Source organism: Rhipicephalus sanguineus, chromosome 1 (genome assembly GCF_013339695.2).
Source record: "Rhipicephalus sanguineus isolate Rsan-2018 chromosome 1, BIME_Rsan_1.4, whole genome shotgun sequence".
In the NCBI taxonomy this organism is placed as follows: Eukaryota; Metazoa; Arthropoda; class Arachnida; order Ixodida; family Ixodidae; genus Rhipicephalus; species Rhipicephalus sanguineus.
This window is the reverse complement of record NC_051176.1, coordinates 239,896,094-239,915,192: the sequence shown is the minus strand read 5'-3', so window position 1 is coordinate 239,915,192 and position 19,099 is coordinate 239,896,094. Positions and strand designations below refer to the sequence as shown.

Below are 19,099 nucleotides of genomic sequence, written 5' to 3'. Positions count from 1 at the left end.
CTTTGAACTTGGTTTTCTCCGCTAATAATAAACCTATGGTGGTGAAATAAACTACACAAGAGTTCTTCGAGCACACTTTATCAATCTGAATCAATTCGTTGTTTCTCTTTAGTAAGGTGTGGGAGCGGGCTAGTTGGTATTCCATAATGCTAAAACTTTAGCGCAAAACGTCGTTGTCGTTTCTTTGTCCGCTGTTCTCTTTAGTGTCCCTTTAACATATTGAAACGCTCTGTCCGTATAGACTGAAAGCGCATAAAATGTCAAGTCGTGGCATGTTATGCAAGTGGCACGTACCGTGTTGATACTTAAAAAAAAGAAAAACAAGATTCAAACACGCGCGTAGCATGATTTAATATCTGATACATGCACCTATTGACGCCTGGTTTCAGCAAAAGGCCGCACTTGTTTCTTTGGATACGGTATTCAGCCCAGCCCTTATTTACTATAAAATTAAACTCGCCCTTTCAATGCGGCTGCACACAAAATGAAATATAAACGGTGTGCGCCAATGTCCTTAACGTTGCACAATTACGTACTTTTGGGACTCGCAAGTATTATATCGAAAGCGTTTCGAGTCCGCGCCGCGGCGTCTTTCTCTGCAATTGTGCTGCTGGAAAAGAACGAGACGCAGTAACAACCGCACGTGAAAAGAACGCGGCGTGCCGAGTTCTGCGTTCGATTGTGCTCGGCGCGGTGTAGCTCTGTCAAGACTCGGCCGCACAATGCAGCACCCGTACCAGCCAGCCGCTGTCGTTTAATGAGCATTCAGACGCAGCTAACCGCGCGGTCGTCTTTCAGGATCGAAGCTTGGAGGGGCCGCGTTTGTTTTCGTTGGCTCGGCTTTCGCCGGCGCGAGTGCTTATGAAAACGTAACTGAAAAGCACGTGTTCTGAATAGCTTGCCAGGGATACGGCGACGTTTGGGCGACAGCTGGCAAGAAACGCGCACTTAAGACTGGCGCCGGCTCCGGGGCAACGTCTGCGAAACCTATTTTGTCCCCGACCAGTTTCTCCGTGCTGGTCTTCGGCCGCTGCCTGTACCGGTACACCTGCGGTTCGAGCAGTGCTCGGTGTTTGCCTCCGAAGCCGGCGGTGGCGGCGCTATCGACTTCCGCGCGCAAGTGCTTGGGACTTGGAGAGAAGAAACTCTTCGTGTAAAATCGCGCGTGGCTGCGCCAGGACAGGGCTTGCGAAATTGGCGGTATAGCCGCGAAGAAACTCGCGCTCGTAGCCTTTGGGCAATACTTGCAGCAAGGCAATGTCGCTACGTTTAACGTTTGTTTGCCTCGCGCGAGTCATTCTTATTTCGTTGTGCGCAGCTTTGGAGATTGCGTATTCCGCCAGATGCCGTATTACGACGAAGGAAATTATACACTTTTGTTATAGGGTAGCTGAGTAAATAGATTGGTTCCTCTGAAAACGATTTTTTTTTTGTTTACGGAGCAAAATTCGTGCCATTGAATGGTGAAAGCTCATATGACAGTAGACTGGTTCTCTGTCTCAGAACATGAAAATTTCATGGCTTCTTTCTACTCGTGCAATAATTTTTCTCATCTGAGGACTTTCCGTAGTGTAACTCAGAGAATTACATTTTGTTATATGAGACCAGCCACTTGAGACCGTCGTCCTTGCAACAATATAGAGCAAAAGAGTGGGCCATACATTCGACGTCTTTTTATTTTATTTTTAGTTTTTTTATTTTATTTTTTGCCTGCCATCCTGTTACTCTGCTGGCAGCATTGCGCTGTGTTCAAGTTTATGATGTCGTTTTCCCATCCGTGGTGCTGCATTATTTCCTGAAGCAGCATTATAATTTTCTACTTTTCAGCGTAATCTAAGCGCTTCCTCGCGTTTCATATCTTTCTTTCTTCTTTTTTATAGGAACGAACAAGCCCACTACTGAAGCTGAAGAGCCGTAAGTCAATTTAAGTGGCATACTTATGCTTTAGATAGTGGTTAGGTCAGACTAGGTTAAGTTGCATTTATGGATACGATTCATTTGGTTGCTTGATTTAGTGTGACTAGCTCAACACACATATGTGTTACTGTGTGAGATTGCGTAGTCGACACCATTTTTGAGTTGACTGAGCTGACATATGTGTAGGCTATCAGCAAACCTCTAGCAATTTTTTGACAGTATTCGCGCGACAACCCCACGCTCCGCTTGTGCAAGAAAGGTTATGCATGTTTGTCACCAGTAGTGATCTTTTACAGGCCTACACGTACGTTTATTCTTAGCTTGCATTAATCTAAATGCCAGTTTTAGCTGTTCTCTGGCCTTTGGCAATACACACGACGCATGTAGCATGACCGAAGCTCAGCATTTAGGCGTATATCAGCGCCTTGCTGTAAATCAGGCTCGAAGTCGTTGGAGCGATATTACTTCCGATCCTGAAGCAAAATTTCTTGCGATTCTTTATTTCAAAAATACCCAGTTTTGCGTTGTTGCCGCAACGTATCTCAACTGACGATCGCTATGGTAACAGTCTCGAGTCAGTTCACATAGCTGTCGCCGAATACAGTGAAACCTCGGTGATACGCTCACAGCTCATACGAATGGAATGATACGAATTTTTCGTTGGTCCCGGCCAAGGCCTATTGGCCTGCAATGTAATGGAGTACGGTTGTTGCGAACCGATTTTCACCCAGCGACGTGTGATACGAACGTACGCTACGGTCCAGGTACGAAGGGTGGCCCTCCGCGCTGTCTCGGAAGACGCGCCAAGCACGTGCGAGCGCGGGAACGCAAGCTTGGGCATGCGCACGACCAAATCGTCAGAATCACGGTGTAAGAAAAACACTTTTCTAAAGGTGGGCGAAGACCAAAAGAAGGCGAGGACGGTCTTGGCGAAGGAGTCAGGCCTCACAACGTCAGCATGCGCGACCGTTGAGGTCGCACTTGTGCGGGCACGGCCGCAAATCTCCAAAAAAACATCCCGAACACCTCCGCGATAACAAAATCTTAACAAAGAACCGTGGTCCTGTAATTCTGTGGCCTTGATACGTCGCGTCAAAGCGTTTCTTTTGTTACTTTCGCTGCAGTACTCCGGTGTCATGCAAAAAAGCATACAAAAATTTCGAAGGGGCTACAGCTGTCTCGGGTCACAACGCACCTGGTTCATTAAAAAAAATACGCGCATACGGACCGTATATTTACGAGTGCTGGTATGATTGCCGACGCCTAAAAACTTAACTGACTGTCATTGCTGTGGCCCTGAAAAACAATAAATGAAAATGTACGCCAGCTTTCTTTTGTCGCATGCTAATTTTCCACGCTTTCGGTGATACGAATTTCGGATGGTACGAATATTTTTGGTGGTCCCGTGATATTCGTATCACCAAGGTTTCACTGTAGTCTGTTGTTTTTCATGCATCATACCGCATTAATTGTACATTGAACTTTCAGCTGGTGTGGCCAAATGGCTCAGACGGTGCCCGTGAGCCGCAGCCGGAGCAGCATCATCGCCACGAAAGATGAAATTATAGTCCTGGACAAGAGAAGTACGCATCGCTCTTTTATAACTCTGTACGCTTTTCGCTCCCGTGTTTTCACGCCTCGATGGCCGGCTCAGAGAAGGACAAGAATAATGCCTATTTATTACACCTCACATAGCTAGACTTGACGCTAGAAAGTGGCGGTATTTTCAGATCGAGGAAGGGGAAGTATCTAGCGAGCGCACTTAAGATATATTTCCTGCCTCTTTTTATATATGGGACGGATGATCCTAGAGCAGGGATCAGTGTTTGTTCCTGCTCGGCTTTACCAAGCTGCTTTTCTTCTGTGCAGTTTTTTTTTTTTTTTTGCGCCAGCTCTAAGTCCCGATGGTAGCTTCCTGCTGTATGTTCGAAAGCCTTCTTTATCTTTCTGTCGCCAAGAATAATTGCGCTGTTTATTCTTCTTTCGTCATCAAAACAAGAACTCCATGCAATGTTCGCCGTGTCTTTAGTTGTTGCACCATAAAATGAACCAAATGTGGCGAAATTAGAATATGCGTCCCCAAAAATATCTCTAACAGCGAAGCTGTTTATCAAATCGTTCATTGTCCGGCGAACCAAATAACTATCATCATCGTAAACGGGTATGTGCCATAGCAATTGGGTAAATCTCACTACTCGTCACTGGTCCACTAAAAATCAAGTAGGCAACAGTTAGCCCAACAAATGGCTGCGAAGCGGCGGCGGCGAGCCGAAGACCCCGAGTGCGTACAACGAGAGAATACTAGGGAACGGGAAAGGCAGCGGCGGCTGCGGGAAGACCCCGAAGCGATGGAAGGCCTACGCCGACGACGATGTGCCCGTAGATCTATGGGAGGTGCGAACGCTTGGTTTCAGCGCGAGGTTCTGTCTCTGCAGTTTGGACATCCGTGTCGTGTCTGTGACTCTCTGTGGTTTAACACTAGCCTCTCTGCGCTGAGAATCAACGTAGAAACAACCTAGCATCACCTAGGTAAAGCCTAGCAACGACCTAGAAGCAACCTCGAAACAACCTGCATCCCCTAGCTAAGGCCTAGAAACAAACTAGAAGCAACCAGATTAATCTTCAGAATCGTCCAGTTTCGCTGTTTCAAGCCTTGCGTGGCTTAGTGCAAGCTTCGCCAATTTCTCGTCTTTGGAAAACCACGTGTCTCATATCGTTGAAGTTGTTGCTTTTCGTTGAGCGTGAAGGAAAAACAACGTATGCGCAGGTGTCCATAACGTGTACAAAATGACCTCTTGCGTTATTATGGGCTGCGAATACAATTTTTTTTTTCTGTAGTCTTCTTTGTTCATTTCAGCGCTGCGCAATCAAGTGGCTTATCAAGTGTGCCGACATGTACATAATCAAGGCAAAAACGTTGCTGAGAGACTACGACACCACAATATCTACGCACTGAAATCGTAGTCGGAATGCCGCAATCTAGTACGACGCTGCGCATGTGTATACATATGTCAACGCCACCACAGAATTTACTTAACTGAAGCTTGTGAAAAAATCTGTAAACAGGGGGTGGGTGCTCGAGCCGACGTTTCGAGAAGTGGACTTGTCTTCGTCAAGGCTGGAACTGATTTCCAGCTGGAAATCAGTTCCAGCCTTGAAGAAGACAAGTCGACTTGCCGAAACGTCGGCTCGAGCACCCACCCCTTGTTTACGGATTTTTTCATCGCAAGCTTCCATCTTGCACTTCCTGCCGTTTTTCTGGATTAACTGAAGCTTGTCATTCTCATAAGAAGGATTTTCCTCATATAAAATACAACATGCATGACGCTATCAGCATGTTGATATGAACAGCACCATATATAGTGTGCGTCTGCGGCCTCTGCTTGTAAATTCTCAAGGTAAAACCAACAAGAAGTCGGTTTGCAGAAAATATGGCGCATAAAGATAGATAGATGGAAGGAAAACGGGAGAGAGGAAAGACAGGGATGTTAACCAGTTTGGCATAACCGGTATGCTACCCTGCACAGGGGGAAGGGATGGGGGAGATCGAAAGAAGAGTAAAGAAAGAGAGAAAGAGAGGGGAACACACACGCACACACATAACTTCACAGCGCAGAGCGGCAGTCTTGTGCGGTATGCGGCATCATTAAAAAGTCTACAGCCGCTCGTGTAACTCTGTTGTCCTTAGGAATTTGAGCAATGCCTTGGTTGCTTGAATTCTCGATGACTTATCAGGATGACATTGGAGAATTGTTTCTAGTGTCAATGGTCTGTTGTGAAGGCGAGCTAGAGCGAATATCAGGGATCGTCTCTGCGCAGCGTAGCGAGGACAGTCGCAGAAGATATGCTGCAAGGTCTCCTCGGTGCCGCAGGCGTCGCAAAGAGCGTTGTCGGCCATCCCTATTCGAAACGAATATGCCTTCGTGAAAGCCACTCTTAGCCATAAGCGGCATAGCAGAGTGGCCTCTCTTCGGCGGAGTCCAGATGATATTTGAAGTCGCCGCAACTCGTTTAAAAGAAACATACAAATGTATGGAGCATAAGAGAAAATGTGCAAGTCTAATAGAGTGTATAAGTGTCTGAAAAACACACGCAAAGTACACACACAGGAACATGTATTCACGCACGCACGCCAACAAGTGAGTACAAACGTTTAAGGTCGCTGTCTGCAGACAGCTATCTATCATCACCAAAAAGAAAAAAAAAAGTAGCCATTCGGTCTCAATTAATTGGGGATCTTTTGCACTGATACTTGAAGGAGTTGTTGTCCCTTTAAGTTTTAAAAGCAGCACAGATTTCAGTGCTTAACTTTCAGACACGCTAGGTGAAGTCATACTTACCACTATGTAATTCTTTACGGGTACGTTCCAGTGGTTATAACCACGTCTTTCCTTTTTCCAGAAGACACAGTGGACGTATGATCATCATGCCGTGCTCCGTGAAGTCATGGCAGCAGGTAAGAAAACAAATATCATTCTTTACTGTTCTTTCATCTTCATTATTTTCTTTGTTTTCACTTGAAGTAACAAAAGCATATTAAGTCGCCTCATAACAGTTACATCTACTCCATTTCACAAAGCTAGAATAAATAGGATTTAAGAAAGAGGCTTCACGAATTGTGAAAAATCAAAGTGTGAAAGTACTTTAGGAAGAGTAAACGAGGTCTTGGTGTGGTCGGCGTGTGCAGGAGTCTATGGCATACATATAACAAACGAGATCAGCTTGCGTTTATACACTTTACAATAAGAGGTGAATAGGTCTGTGCGTTTCCGATATGGCACAGCATGTAATGGCGATATTCTTTTTTTTTTTTTCATTCAGGCATAAAAGGTGAAAGTGGTCCGCGGCTGTAACCAATGCTAACAAGCGCTGCGCGCCGTGTCGAAATCTCTTTACTAACAGCATAGTACATTGCGCAAAACCCATAAGCGCAGCACCGCACCTGTAGAGTACGCGATTTCCTAAAAAATAAAAAGAAAGTTCAAGTACATTCACTGTTATCCCCATCTCTTTTTTTCTCTTGTGCGTACGCATACACTCCGCTGCTCTAGATCACCGCATAGGTCCCTCGGTTTCGCAAGCGATAAAGACCGACGCGGATCTATAAGTTTCTCGCGCTAAATGCTGCTTGTGAGAAGCCTACACGAGGCACGCGAATGAAGGAAACATTACATTTAAGGGCTCGTTTCCTTTGTTAGACACAATATTAATGAGAACTAACAGGCAGTAATGCTACGGAAAGTATAGGGGATGTTATTTCTAATAATTGGGATATAAATGTGAAGAAATTAAAGTGGATGAAAAGATAACTTGCCGCCGGGGGGATGACCGCCGCCGTAGCGCAGTGGTACAGCATCGGACGCGTTATTCGAAGGTCGCAGGTTCGGTCCCTGCCGGCGGCAAGTTATCTTTTCGTCCACTTTACTTTCTTCACCATTTATATCCCAATTATTACAAATAACATCCCCTATACTTTCCTTGGCATTACTGTCTGATAGTTCTCCTTAATAACGAGGCACTCGAGGATTATATGTTAAATGCGTTCGTTGTCACGGCGACAGGAGCAAATCACGAAGACGACGCACATGTTATGCTGTATGTTAAATGTTGTGATCAAAGCGCCGTCGACACACTAGTGTTTCAGCGCTGTGGTGCTTAAAACAGAGGCCCACTTCGTGAAGGATGCATTTCTTTGTCTCACCGTGACAGCTTAGAAGAAAAAAATAAAAAGGTGTCACGCTGCTAAGCTCGAGGACGCGTCTTTGATTCCCGGCCGCATTTCGCTACAAGGGCATTTATGCACTTAGATTTAGGTTCATGTTGTTAAAGAACCTCAGGTGGTGAAAATTTATCCAGTCTCCCACCCCCTTCAGCGGCGTGCCTCAAAATCATATTGTGGTTATGGCACGCATAACCACCATAAAAACACGGCGCTCCTTTTGTTTCCAGTAATCTTAACATGTTTAAATGGTATTAGAAAACGTGGTTCATATTTATGCGGATGAAGCAGCATAACCGTTGTTGTAACAGAAGGATATGACGTCCAAGAGTAACCGCGAATTTCAAAATAAACTTGCGTTAGTTCAATATTTCAAACGTCATGCGAGCTACCGAAGCACGTTTTGCATATATGGTGCACCATATAGAATGATACCAATCACTTATATTCTTCCGTGCCACTCTCACCGCATGGCCAGCTGTTTATCAGTTAGCTGTAACTCTGCACCATACTAAAAAAAATGAAATGTATGGCGAATTTGGTAAATCCGAGCTGCACCTTTTCACTGAGGTTCCTGCATAGTTCGTCGCAGAAAGGTACAAGTGTTTAGAGCATTAAATAAAACAATATTGGCGTATGTTAAGACTATTTTTTTTTATTTGCAACACAAAAGCGCGCCTAATGGTAAGACTGAGAATTAAATAATGATATTTGTACATTGCACACTTCAATACTAATTTTTGGGGTTTTACGTCCCAAAACCACGATATGATTATGAGGGACGCCGTAGTGGAAGGCTCCTGAAACTTTTACTACCTGGGGTTCCTTAACGTGCACCTAAATCTAAGTACACAAGTCTCTAACATTTTCGCCTCCATCGAAAATGCGGCCTCCGCAGCCGAGATTCGATCCCGCGACCTTCAGGTGAGCAGTCGAATACCATAACCATTAGTCCACCTTGGCGGGCCATTACGCACTTTCTGAATTCCCTGAAGTGCAGTGTGCCCCTAACATAAATCCCGTGCAGGCTGCATTTACGCACTTTACAAAAAGCACTTTGGATAATGTTATATGAAACATTGCAATTTTTCAAGGCATGGTATGTTTATTACGTGTTTCAATCAATATCACTGTCATAACTAATAAATAATACGAGGTCTGTTTAAAGAACTGTTACATTATAGCGTTCCTGAATTCCCGCGTGTCCAAGTCATACATTGGCTCAGTGCTTCCTCTACTATCGTTCAATCTAGCTGGCGTTAAGGCAGCGCGTCCAACGCCTAAAAAGATTATGCTCGGCCACGTATAAGAAGAGACAATGGGATGCGTCAATCTTTTTGAGTATATGTGCCTGTTAACGTTTCCTTTTCTACCAAGAACGGAAACAAGGCAATACAGTCATTCATCGACAGGCAACAGATTGCAGCTTCATGTAGCGTGAACGGCAAGAAAGCGCGCATAAACGAAACACTGGACAGCGCACACAAAGGCGGTTCGCGGTTGCTTAAGCAAAGTGCAGTTTCCGTGCTCTTTCCACTCCTATAGACATGCTACGCACTTCGGAAAGGAGCGTCGCTTAACGCGCCGCTGTGTGAATTGGCGCTTTCTTTTTTTTTTTTTTTTTTTTCGCGCTCGATCGTCGCAACCAGCGCCCGCCGCAAGCACTTCGCGTGTAGGCGCGCTGCTATATAGTCCCTCCACTCGTTAACAAGGGGAATTGACGCGACTCCAGAGAGTTACGACGTTCGTGACTCCAGTGGAAAAGCGGCCGTACTTTCGCTACGCACTCGACGATCGGAGAAAGTGCGAAACACGTAGACGTTGGGAATAGCGACTGGGACCGCCAATTCTTCGCTCCCAAAGCACACCACTTACACGTAGCCGAGTAGTCGATCGCATAATGTTTCTGGAACCGCTTGCAGACAGTGTGCTAAACCTTGCCTGAGCTCATTTGTTTCTGTTCCATTCTGTTGTTGTTGTTGTTAACGGGCTTCTACTTTAATTGTGGTGAATATCATGCAGTCAAAAAGAGAACGCGCGAGTCATCAAACGCATAAGACATAATTAGTAAGGCGAACCCTTAGATGCCGCATCAAACGCTAAAATTGACCGTCAGCGTCTACCGTCGTCCCGCGGTGTCGGCGTCAACACGAGTGATGCAAAAAAAAAACCCATCACGTGATGGATCATCACGACGTCATCATGACGTCACAGATCGCCAAAAATTGTGACGTCATATGATGACATCATTACGTGACATAGTCGCTTGGGCAAAGGTTGGCCGATCACGGAGGCAATGTAAAATCAGGTGAGGTGCTGAAAGCTTTAGAGGGGGGGCGGGGGAGAATCGTTACATCGACTGAAAAGGAAAGCAAGAGGATGGCTGTCGCCTTCGAGTCGTCTTAGGCGAACGCATAAAGGACCCTGTAAGTTTTATAGGCGGCAATATCCTAAATATATGAGGGTGAAAAAGCGCGCAAAGGAGGTGGCATTGGAATAAAGCACACAGACACAGCAGACAGACACAACTTCAACGGTTTTAATACCCCCGCTCCAACAAACACTTTGAATTGGATACAGCTAGCTGCTGATAAAGCCTGTAAAGTTCTGAATATATATATATATATATATATATATATATATATATATATATCTGTAGTTTGGCTCCTAGAACACGTCGTTGAGTTTGGTAGGTTGCGCATTGGCAGAGAATGTGCTCAATCGTCTATTCACAGCCGCATTAGTTGCATGCCGCACTTTGGGCCATTCCAATAAACTCAAGGTAACCGCGCAACGAAACACTTAAGGCTTTCGCCTTCAAAGAAGTATCTCGGTATACGGCGTGACCGATAGACAACGTGCCATATAAACAATAACAGTGTTATATAATTCATGCTAGAAACTGCTAGGACGCACTCTTATAAATCAGCCCTCCAGCTATATACGTGCCCCGTGACAATTTCCGCATCTCTGGAAAAAAATATCTGTGATAACGATGGGGAAGAAGGAAGTGATACAGTCACTGTAACTGTCCATAGCAGCGCATACTGCATTCCTGTTTGTTTTTGTTTTTTTTTTTAACTGACGGAGTCTGCATTATTTTCTAAATATTTATCTTTGAAATGCTTACGTAACTCCATCGAAAAATACGCTGAGAGTTGCTATTTATCTGCCGTTCGAATGTGCACCAAGCATGCTATCTTGTAATCAGGCACTTACAGCACACTCATTATGAAGCCCAATCTCTGGTGCATGGCAGATTTTTTTAAAAATCAGCTGCTATTAAAATTCGGCTTCCGCGACAAGAGCGAAGCATTTGGCACCGTTCTCATGAGCGCAACAATATAGCGACTCAGCCACCGCGGCAGGTTGTACAGTACTCAACAAGTGAAACGCGACGCGGTTTTTTCTTTCTTTCGTTATAAGCATAGCGGCTGTTATGAGCAATTGCTCGTGATAACGGCGTCATGTCGCTGCAAATCTGGGCGCTAAAGGTAAATATGTAAGTATTCGAGTCAGAACTACGCCGATATGACACGGACTGTGGACGCTGCAAACGAAAGCACATGCGTTACTCATCCTTAAATTATCACGTTTCAATCCGTGAGTACTGTACATGGTCACTGTGTTACTGAAGTCGGCGTAAAGGTATCGATGATATGTACACGGATCAAGGTCGATACCTTGAGTCTGCGCAGGTATCATTTTAATGTCTTAAGTCAAGTGTATTTTCATATAACAAAAACAGGAAACGCGCCGCCGTGAAGGATCACGATATTAAAGTGCGAAGTCTTGATAGGTGCCAGAAGTTGCGATGTCAGCGAAGTTATAAAGAGTCAAAGTTGCTCGGAACTGCGTCATTATACTGAACACACGTTCTTTCTTTTTGTGTATATGAGGGGGGGCGGGCTGCTTTTGCTAAAGAAAAAATACCCTTTTGGCGAACATCTTGTTTGTGAGGGTTTAGCGACTGCCGAGTCAATAGCCAATTTATTTGAGAAGGCAATCTTGTTTGACGCCAACGCGCTGACGTGCGCAAACAGTGCAGGAATGGTTTCGACAGCGTTCATTCTTTCCTACTTCACGCCACGGCAGTGTCCGGGATATTGCCTTAAGGATATATGTGTGTCATCATAGTTTCAGTGCCGTCATTTCAGAATGGAACATTTACGTCGGTAAGGGACACTTTTTATCTTCTCATTGACTTAAAAAGAAAAGAAACGAAAACTGCTGATGCTTGACGAAAGTTGCTCGAAAGTCGAGGGCGATGCTCTAGTTGGTAAAGACGTGTCTTCTTTATCTCCGTTACGAAGCCATTAACTGTAAAAGAAATGTTGCAACAAGTTCACTGGCGCGACTGGAGTTTCTTTGCGCAATTTTCATACAATATCATAAAAATATTGTGATTTCAGCATGTTATTACGTTTTACAGATTGTCGGTGGGCCCAATTTTATTTATTATTTATTCAATACTGCCAGCAAGCTTTTGGTCGCCAAGGCAGGAGTGGTTACTGTGCAGAGAAGGTTACATTTGTCACAAGTTAATGTCGTGTTGCAACGACAAAAGAACAATGAAGCACATACACACCGACAAGAGTAATACAATGAACAATCAATCCCAAATATTGATCATATTTACAGTGCAGGATGTCGAACAGCCAATCTACAATGTGGAAAAATAAGTTTTTTAAATGAGAACGCGTAGTTTCCTTATATTAATTCCTTTTCCCTCTTTTAGCAGCGAAGCTGTTTAGCAAGTCTTTCCTTGCGAGTCGATAGCGGAAAACGATCATCTTAACGGGTATGTGCCACTGTGAGGCTACCTGAGAACGAGTACAAAGAAATAAAGAAAGAAAGAAAGAAAGAAAGAAAGAAAGAAAGAAAGAAAGAAAGAAAGAAAGAAAGAAAGAAAGAAAGAAAGAAAGAAAGAAAGAAAGAAAGAAAGAAAGAACGAACGAAAGAAAGAAACGGAATGAAAATATAAAGAAAGAGAAACATTCTTGCCGGAAAATTCTTCACGAGGCGGGATTCGAACCCGCGTACCCTCGATCCGAAAGCGAGCGTCCTAACCATGCACTCGGCTATCCAGGCACTCTAGCCGAGCATAGCATAGCCTTGTATAGTATAAAATAGCAAGGGGGTGGGAAAGGGAAGTGAGCGTGAGGAGGAGAGAAAGGAGGAGGGTAGAAAGTTAAGCGTAGCACAGAAAGAATGAAACAAAGAGAAATAGAGAGAAAGAACTGCCGAAAGAAAAGGGAAGAGGGGCAGAGAGAACATCAACGAAAGAGAGAGAAAGAAGTGGACGGAGAAAAAAAGCTAGAAAGAAAGAGGAAGCAAGCATCGCGTCGTCTAGCGACCAGGTACCACACCACCTGGCCAAGCCGCGCCCACCGACGGAGACAGCGCGCGCAACCTCCGCTCTATAGTTCATAGCCTGGCTGCGTACTCCCGAGGAGGAAGGCGCGCATCTCGAAGCTAGACGTGTCAGTCGACGGAGAGTACGAGCACCGACGGGCCCGTGCTTCGCTGTGCCTAGCTTTGCGCGACTTACTGCAAACTGCCCGCAATCCTTTTCACTTACTTTTCTTTGCTTCAGTAATTTATTTGTGTGTAAACGCTGCTGTCCATAGAGACAATCAAGAAGTGTAGCAGTACAAGAATATTGTAAGGAACATAAGACACTACAACAGACAGACTATAGATACAAGCTACAAGTTGAAAATAAAAAAAAAATTAAAGCGCCTACTTGCATGGCAAGGACATGTTTAAATAATAAAAACGCTCTAAAGAAGGAAACCATTACCCAGTGCACTCTAGGAAATCTTGTAAAAGAAGTAATCGCGTTTCAATACAGAAACTCTCGCAGAGTTCAATGGTTCGCGGGAGAAAGCTGCACTTAAGTAAATCAGTGCGAGAGTGCTTGGACCTTAACTCCACAGTATGAAGTAAATAAAACAAAAATATGTATGTTCGTTGTCAATGGTATTCTTACATGTGACAGGCAGTCATTTAGGAAAGTCGTGTTCGTTTGATTTAACCGATGTGGGCACAGGGATTTCAGCATTCTATTAGGCGCTGCTCGGAATGAGAGGTGAGTGGTGTAATAAAGCGCTGTGGGTATGGAGCTATATACTGAAAGACTGCTTTGCGGGTAACCTACTTCTATCCTAGACCCGTGTTGCATGTGAGTTGTGTCTGTTTATGCCAGGACACGTCAGAAGCGAAATGAAGACCGAGCTTCTTCTACTCCGCTACGCACAATAAAGGAATAGTTTAATAACAATGGTTTATCAGCAAGAAAGAAACGGACATATTCTGCCGAGCATGAGAACCGTTTTCTTAACGTTTATCCTGATTTTCACCATCCTGTTCACGCCATCTTGACGCCGCCATGGCGTGAAATGTGGCGTGATGGCCACAGTATGCTTAACAATTCGGTCACGCCACCTTGGTGTGAAATAATTGTTAAGCGTGTTGTGGTCACCAGACTATGTTACTTCGTAATATGAAGTGCCCTGTCAGCACGCAGAAGGATATTCGTGGAAACAGAGAGAGACAGCTCATTTGCACACACACACAAAAATAAAAGGCCTTGTTACCTAACATTGCGGTACGCCTCATCGCATATGTGCTACCTTAAAATTCTACGAGTAGAAACAAACATACTGAGTTCAAAGCGAATTCAATATGTTCCTAGAAGGTTCTAGTGTGCGAATGCCAAATGTGTTTGAGAATTGATATATCTGTTTACCTATACCAAGGGCGTGGACGGTATCAGGGGACATTTCTGTTACCTGGATAACTGTACGATGTCCTCGACGAAAGCGGCGCTGATCAGCGCACCGAATATTATCGTACCCTGGAAATTCTATTATGTGCTTACAGATGATACGCACAGATAAACTACATAAGTGCGATGCAAACGATAAGGGTCTATTATGACGAGGATATTTGTATCAGTTGATATTGACTTCTTAAGAATAGGTCATGAGGTATTGACTGGTCCACAGAGTAGCGAAAAAGAAAGCCATTCGTAATGTTGTCAGAGCTAGAGCCCGTTTTTATAAACTTAATTGTGCTATTACTTTTAGTACACATTCGCAGGAGACAACAATGTCGTTGATTGAACTATTAATTCCCCCTACTTAACCTAAACAAGTAACTAAGCTCGTCGACCTAAAGACTTGTCGTAAATTCGAGTTAAGGGCACTAAGAATAAATTTTAAGTGAATAATTATTCCATCGCTAATTAAAACTGTATTTGTAGAGTGCCCATTAATCAATCCAAATAAACACACTCTTCCAGGGCTGGTAGAACTTAAGACTAGTAACAAAAACCAGACGTAAAATCATTTTTTTTTAACGGAAGTTTCTCTTTTGTGGAATTCAACTGTAGCAATCGTCGAGGGTCACCGTTACGCTTCATGCGAGTTAATATATTTAGACGAGTCTGTATATGTAAAAAGTGCGTATATGCCAGGAATTTATTTTCTTCGTTTTTAGGGGACGAAGGTTTCTATCTCAAAATGTCGCCGAAATCACGTCAATACAAGGACGACAGGTAGGCTAATGATTATAAAGATGGCTCAGTCAACTCAGAATGGGGAAAAAGAAGTAGCTAACGGACGACTAAGACACCTCTTGAAGCTCAATTATGGAAACCCACGAACTACAGTTTCACAACGTGAATAGAAGATTGTATGTCCGTTGCCTCATAGGGAAGAGCTCACTAATAGTCATATTTTTTTATTGTTCTTCTTGTTCTTTAGACGCTGAGTCGCAGCCGAATATGGTTTGTCTGGCCTTCTATTGAGCGCCATATCTCCTGCGACAGCGCTGTCATTCAGAGTGATATTTCTTTTTGAACAAGACCCTGAAAAAGAGGTTGCGGGTTCGATTACCTGCCGGGCTCTGCTGAAGGCAGTATGAAAAGAAAAATGTTCGCGTACTGCTCGCTGGGTACACGTTAAAGTGCCCGATTTAGTCAAAGTTCATCTACAGCCCTGCAGTATATGATAAACGGGGGAAAAAAGATGTCCTTTTCTCGTCTCAGTGTCACACGTCTTTGACAAACAATCATTCAATTAATCAAAAACATCCCTATAGGTCGGGCTCCATTTCTTAACATTGATGTCTTGCCCACCTAGGTCAAAGTTAATCCGAAGTCCCCTACTACGGCGTGCCTTATAATCATATCGAGGTTCTGGCACGTAATACCTCAGCAATTAATCGAGTGTGAAACTCGATGCTATGGGTTTCCGGGTACAGGTCATTGCCCAATTTGACCGTTACTCCATGTCTTATTCGCATGATGAAGTACATCCGCTCATCGGCAAAGGAAGGTAATAATTTCGCAATAATTTTTACTTTAGCAACTTCAGCAATTCCTGTCTGTGGGGCACAAAGTCTGACGTTCGCCTCATAGCACCTGCGAACTCAGGAAAAGTTGCGGTAGCGTCAGCCGCAATGATTGCATTGCTTCACTGGATGGACCACAGGGGGTATACGATTCGCCACGTTACCAGGATTTCCCTTCGCATCCTTGGCATCTTCGCCTGCCCGAACACCACCTAAACCAAGTAGTCATGGTTTTTGAGATAACAGCTAACTCAGGGCATCGCGAAATGTCTACTGAATTCTTCGCACGCTATTCACAACGCGTATAGGGCAGTGGCACACCGGGCCCGTGCCGCCCCCCACCCCCAGGACTTTTTTTTTTGCCATGGGATAGAGAGCACAAATTGACACCTCACCACACTTACCTGCCCGGACCCCACGTCGGATGGTCAGATGAAGGGCGTGTCCCCTCCACCCCCCCTCCCGAAATAAATTTCTCCTTACGCCACTGGTATAGGGTGATCGCCGGATGGCCCAGCGAACCGCACTGACGTCCTCCGAGTATGAGTGGGCACGCAGTCAAGGTGGCAATTTGGGCGAGTCGGTTATGCATCACGAAAGAGCATTGTGCAAATGACGACATGGACGCATATCTTTTAATGTCAATAAATTAGTAGTGAGTAGCCCATCGTGTGTCTAGGTCTCGTCTTCGGTGTCCGTGAAGCCATTTGCGCAATACCATTCCACGAATAAAGCCGCGGTCTTGCACCTCAGGTCAGGCGGCACGTTAAGTTAACATTACGGATGCTCTCATGGGGTCGTTGAATAGTGGGCAGCCCGGAAGGGACAAACAAGGAAGAGGTCCGCGGCGCCTCTTCTAAGGAGGCCGCCGTAGCATTTTTCATGTACAAAAGAGGGGGGAGGGGGGAGAGAGAAGGTGCTCTGTCTCACCTCGGAACCTAGGCAGCAGACCATTACCCGCAAGCTGGTTCCGCGTGGGAGGCTCACCATGACGCGTTTTTTGCTGGCCTCGGCGTTTTGCGGCTGCAGCAAAAAGCTCTGTCTCCCCGCTCCCCCGAAGCTGCCAAAGAAGGGCAACGAGTGCCCTTCCGCAGAAACTCTGCTTACGCGTCGGGTTTTTGGGACCGAGTCCTCGATGTTTGTTTTCCTCGTGACCAAGCTGTTTTGAGGGCTTGCGTCAAAGTGGAAACCGTAAACGTCGTTTGGGGAAAGCTGGTTTTACAACCTGGAGCGTGTGCAGATGTTCGCGCTGTTTGCCACGCCACTTCTCCGAGTCGCTCTCGAGAATACAAGACGAGCTACCCTTGTTCCGGGATCGGACAAAACTATAGAAGGCGGCGTACGCGTGACGACGACTGCCTTGTGTGGTGCCCCCCCCCCCCCAACTTTCTTTCTCTTTTTTGGCACTATTATTGCCTTTTTTACGTAGCGGTTTAGTCTGCATGCGCGTGTAGTTTTGTGCATTTGCACATTAGAAGTAAAAAAAAAAAAGAAAAGCATATGGAGGAAGAAAGTCGCTCACGTCTTTTTTGCACAACCACGTGTGATGGCGGGTCCCTGAAGCTCCTCTTACGCGAGTCTCGGGCACTAAAAGTTCAAACTACAATCCCGAAAAGCGAAAAAGTTTTTTTTTTACGAGAAGCCTGTCCTCGCACCTATGGCAGCGTCTTGTTTTTCGAACGAACATGTGCTTTGCTCTTTGTCATAAGAAAAACGCACTGTCCTAAAAGAATTTTTCTTGTTAATTCGGTTTGTCAGAGAGATGCACGACCTACAAAAATTCTGTCATATTCTATTAATATTTTCACTTTACTTAGTATATCGACGTTAGAGCGGGGGCAATGCGTACAATTCTATGGCGATGGAATGAGTATATACATAAACTTGTGATGGCCTGTAAGCGAATAGCTACGATGCTTATGCTCGAAGTTAATGCATTTATTTGAAGAAGGCAATAAAGGATAAAGAGCTGGGAAATTGTTTTTGCAAGCCTCGCACGATATCGAGATAATGGAGAGTCTCGCTGAGTTCCCGACTCTCGGCTCGATTCGCTACGTTTCTCGAACGGCCGAGCCTCCCGCTCGAATTCTCCGCGTAGCCCCGGGTGTTTCGATGACAGCCACTGTACCGGCCGAAAAACTTAAGAGTTGATACGTGATCAAGAACTCCCGCGGGGAACCTACGTGGTGCGCTGCGTCGTGGTCGTCTCTTTCTTCCTCCTTTACTTTTTCTCCGACCACGACCTGAACAGTCTCTGCTCCCGAGGAAAGCTGGCCCTTCGCCGTTCTGCCCCTGACGACGGCGCGAGCGCCGAGGATCAGGAGGCGGCCCAGCGGCTCCCCAGCCGCCGAGCGCCCGTCCCGCCGCCACTTCCCATTATTCTTGAATCGCATTTTATTTTCGCGTCTTTTTAATTCCCTCTGGGATCCTCCAACCACTCTCCACTTGCGCACCCCACGTCGCCTCCCGACTAACAGGGACCAAGCCTCAAGTGGCTTCCGGGTGAAATTTTATACACACTGCACGCGGAGGCTCGCCCAACGTGTGTGTGCGCGCGCAGGCACGCACATGCAGACGCGTACAGCGAATAGCAAGGAACAATATAAATCGCCGGCCGCGGGAGCAAAGGAAGTAGCAGCACGAGGGCCGCATAAGTCTCTTTCAGCCCTCTAATTTTTTTTTTTTCCTCGGGATCTTCTCTGCTGACTCGCCATGTTCCCGCTGCGGAGTAGCGTGCGCGCGGTGGAAAAGTGAGATACGAAGGATGGGGCGCCCGATGCATTTTTCAGCGCTCCTTGCCAGGACTCTTTAAGAAATGGCCGGCGAACCTGCGCGGGACGACCGCGCTTCTTGTAAAGACACGAACTCTTAATGCGGCGCGCTTTTATTACGGGACGAAGCGTTTCAACATGCGGACGCGCGCGCTTCAAATTAGATGTACGCCGAACGTATATAGCAGATGGTACGAGCTCCTCCGTCCCCGATGGCTTATGGCGTGCGTTCATTCACTGCGGCGCCGGCAGGTTTGCTGACGTCGGTGCGCACCACCTGTCATGGAAGATTAGTATGCGCCGAACCTCGACGCTTTCTTACCGGTAATTCAAT

The 19,099-nt window shown here is 45.5% G+C and overlaps 1 protein-coding gene across 1 annotated transcript in view; it reads left to right on the top strand.

Annotated features, from left to right (window-relative positions):
* LOC119382025 (hemicentin-2) overlaps window positions 1-19,099 on the top strand; it is a 283,040-nt gene that overhangs the window by 224,757 nt on the left and 39,184 nt on the right. Inside the window, exons 11-13 of the mRNA XM_037649767.2 lie at window positions 1,881-1,914; window positions 3,406-3,500; window positions 6,319-6,373. Of these exons, the coding sequence (XP_037505695.2) occupies window positions 1,881-1,914; window positions 3,406-3,500; window positions 6,319-6,338 (149 nt within the window). The 3' untranslated portion in view covers window positions 6,339-6,373. The remainder of the gene's footprint in view (window positions 1-1,880; window positions 1,915-3,405; window positions 3,501-6,318; window positions 6,374-19,099) is intronic.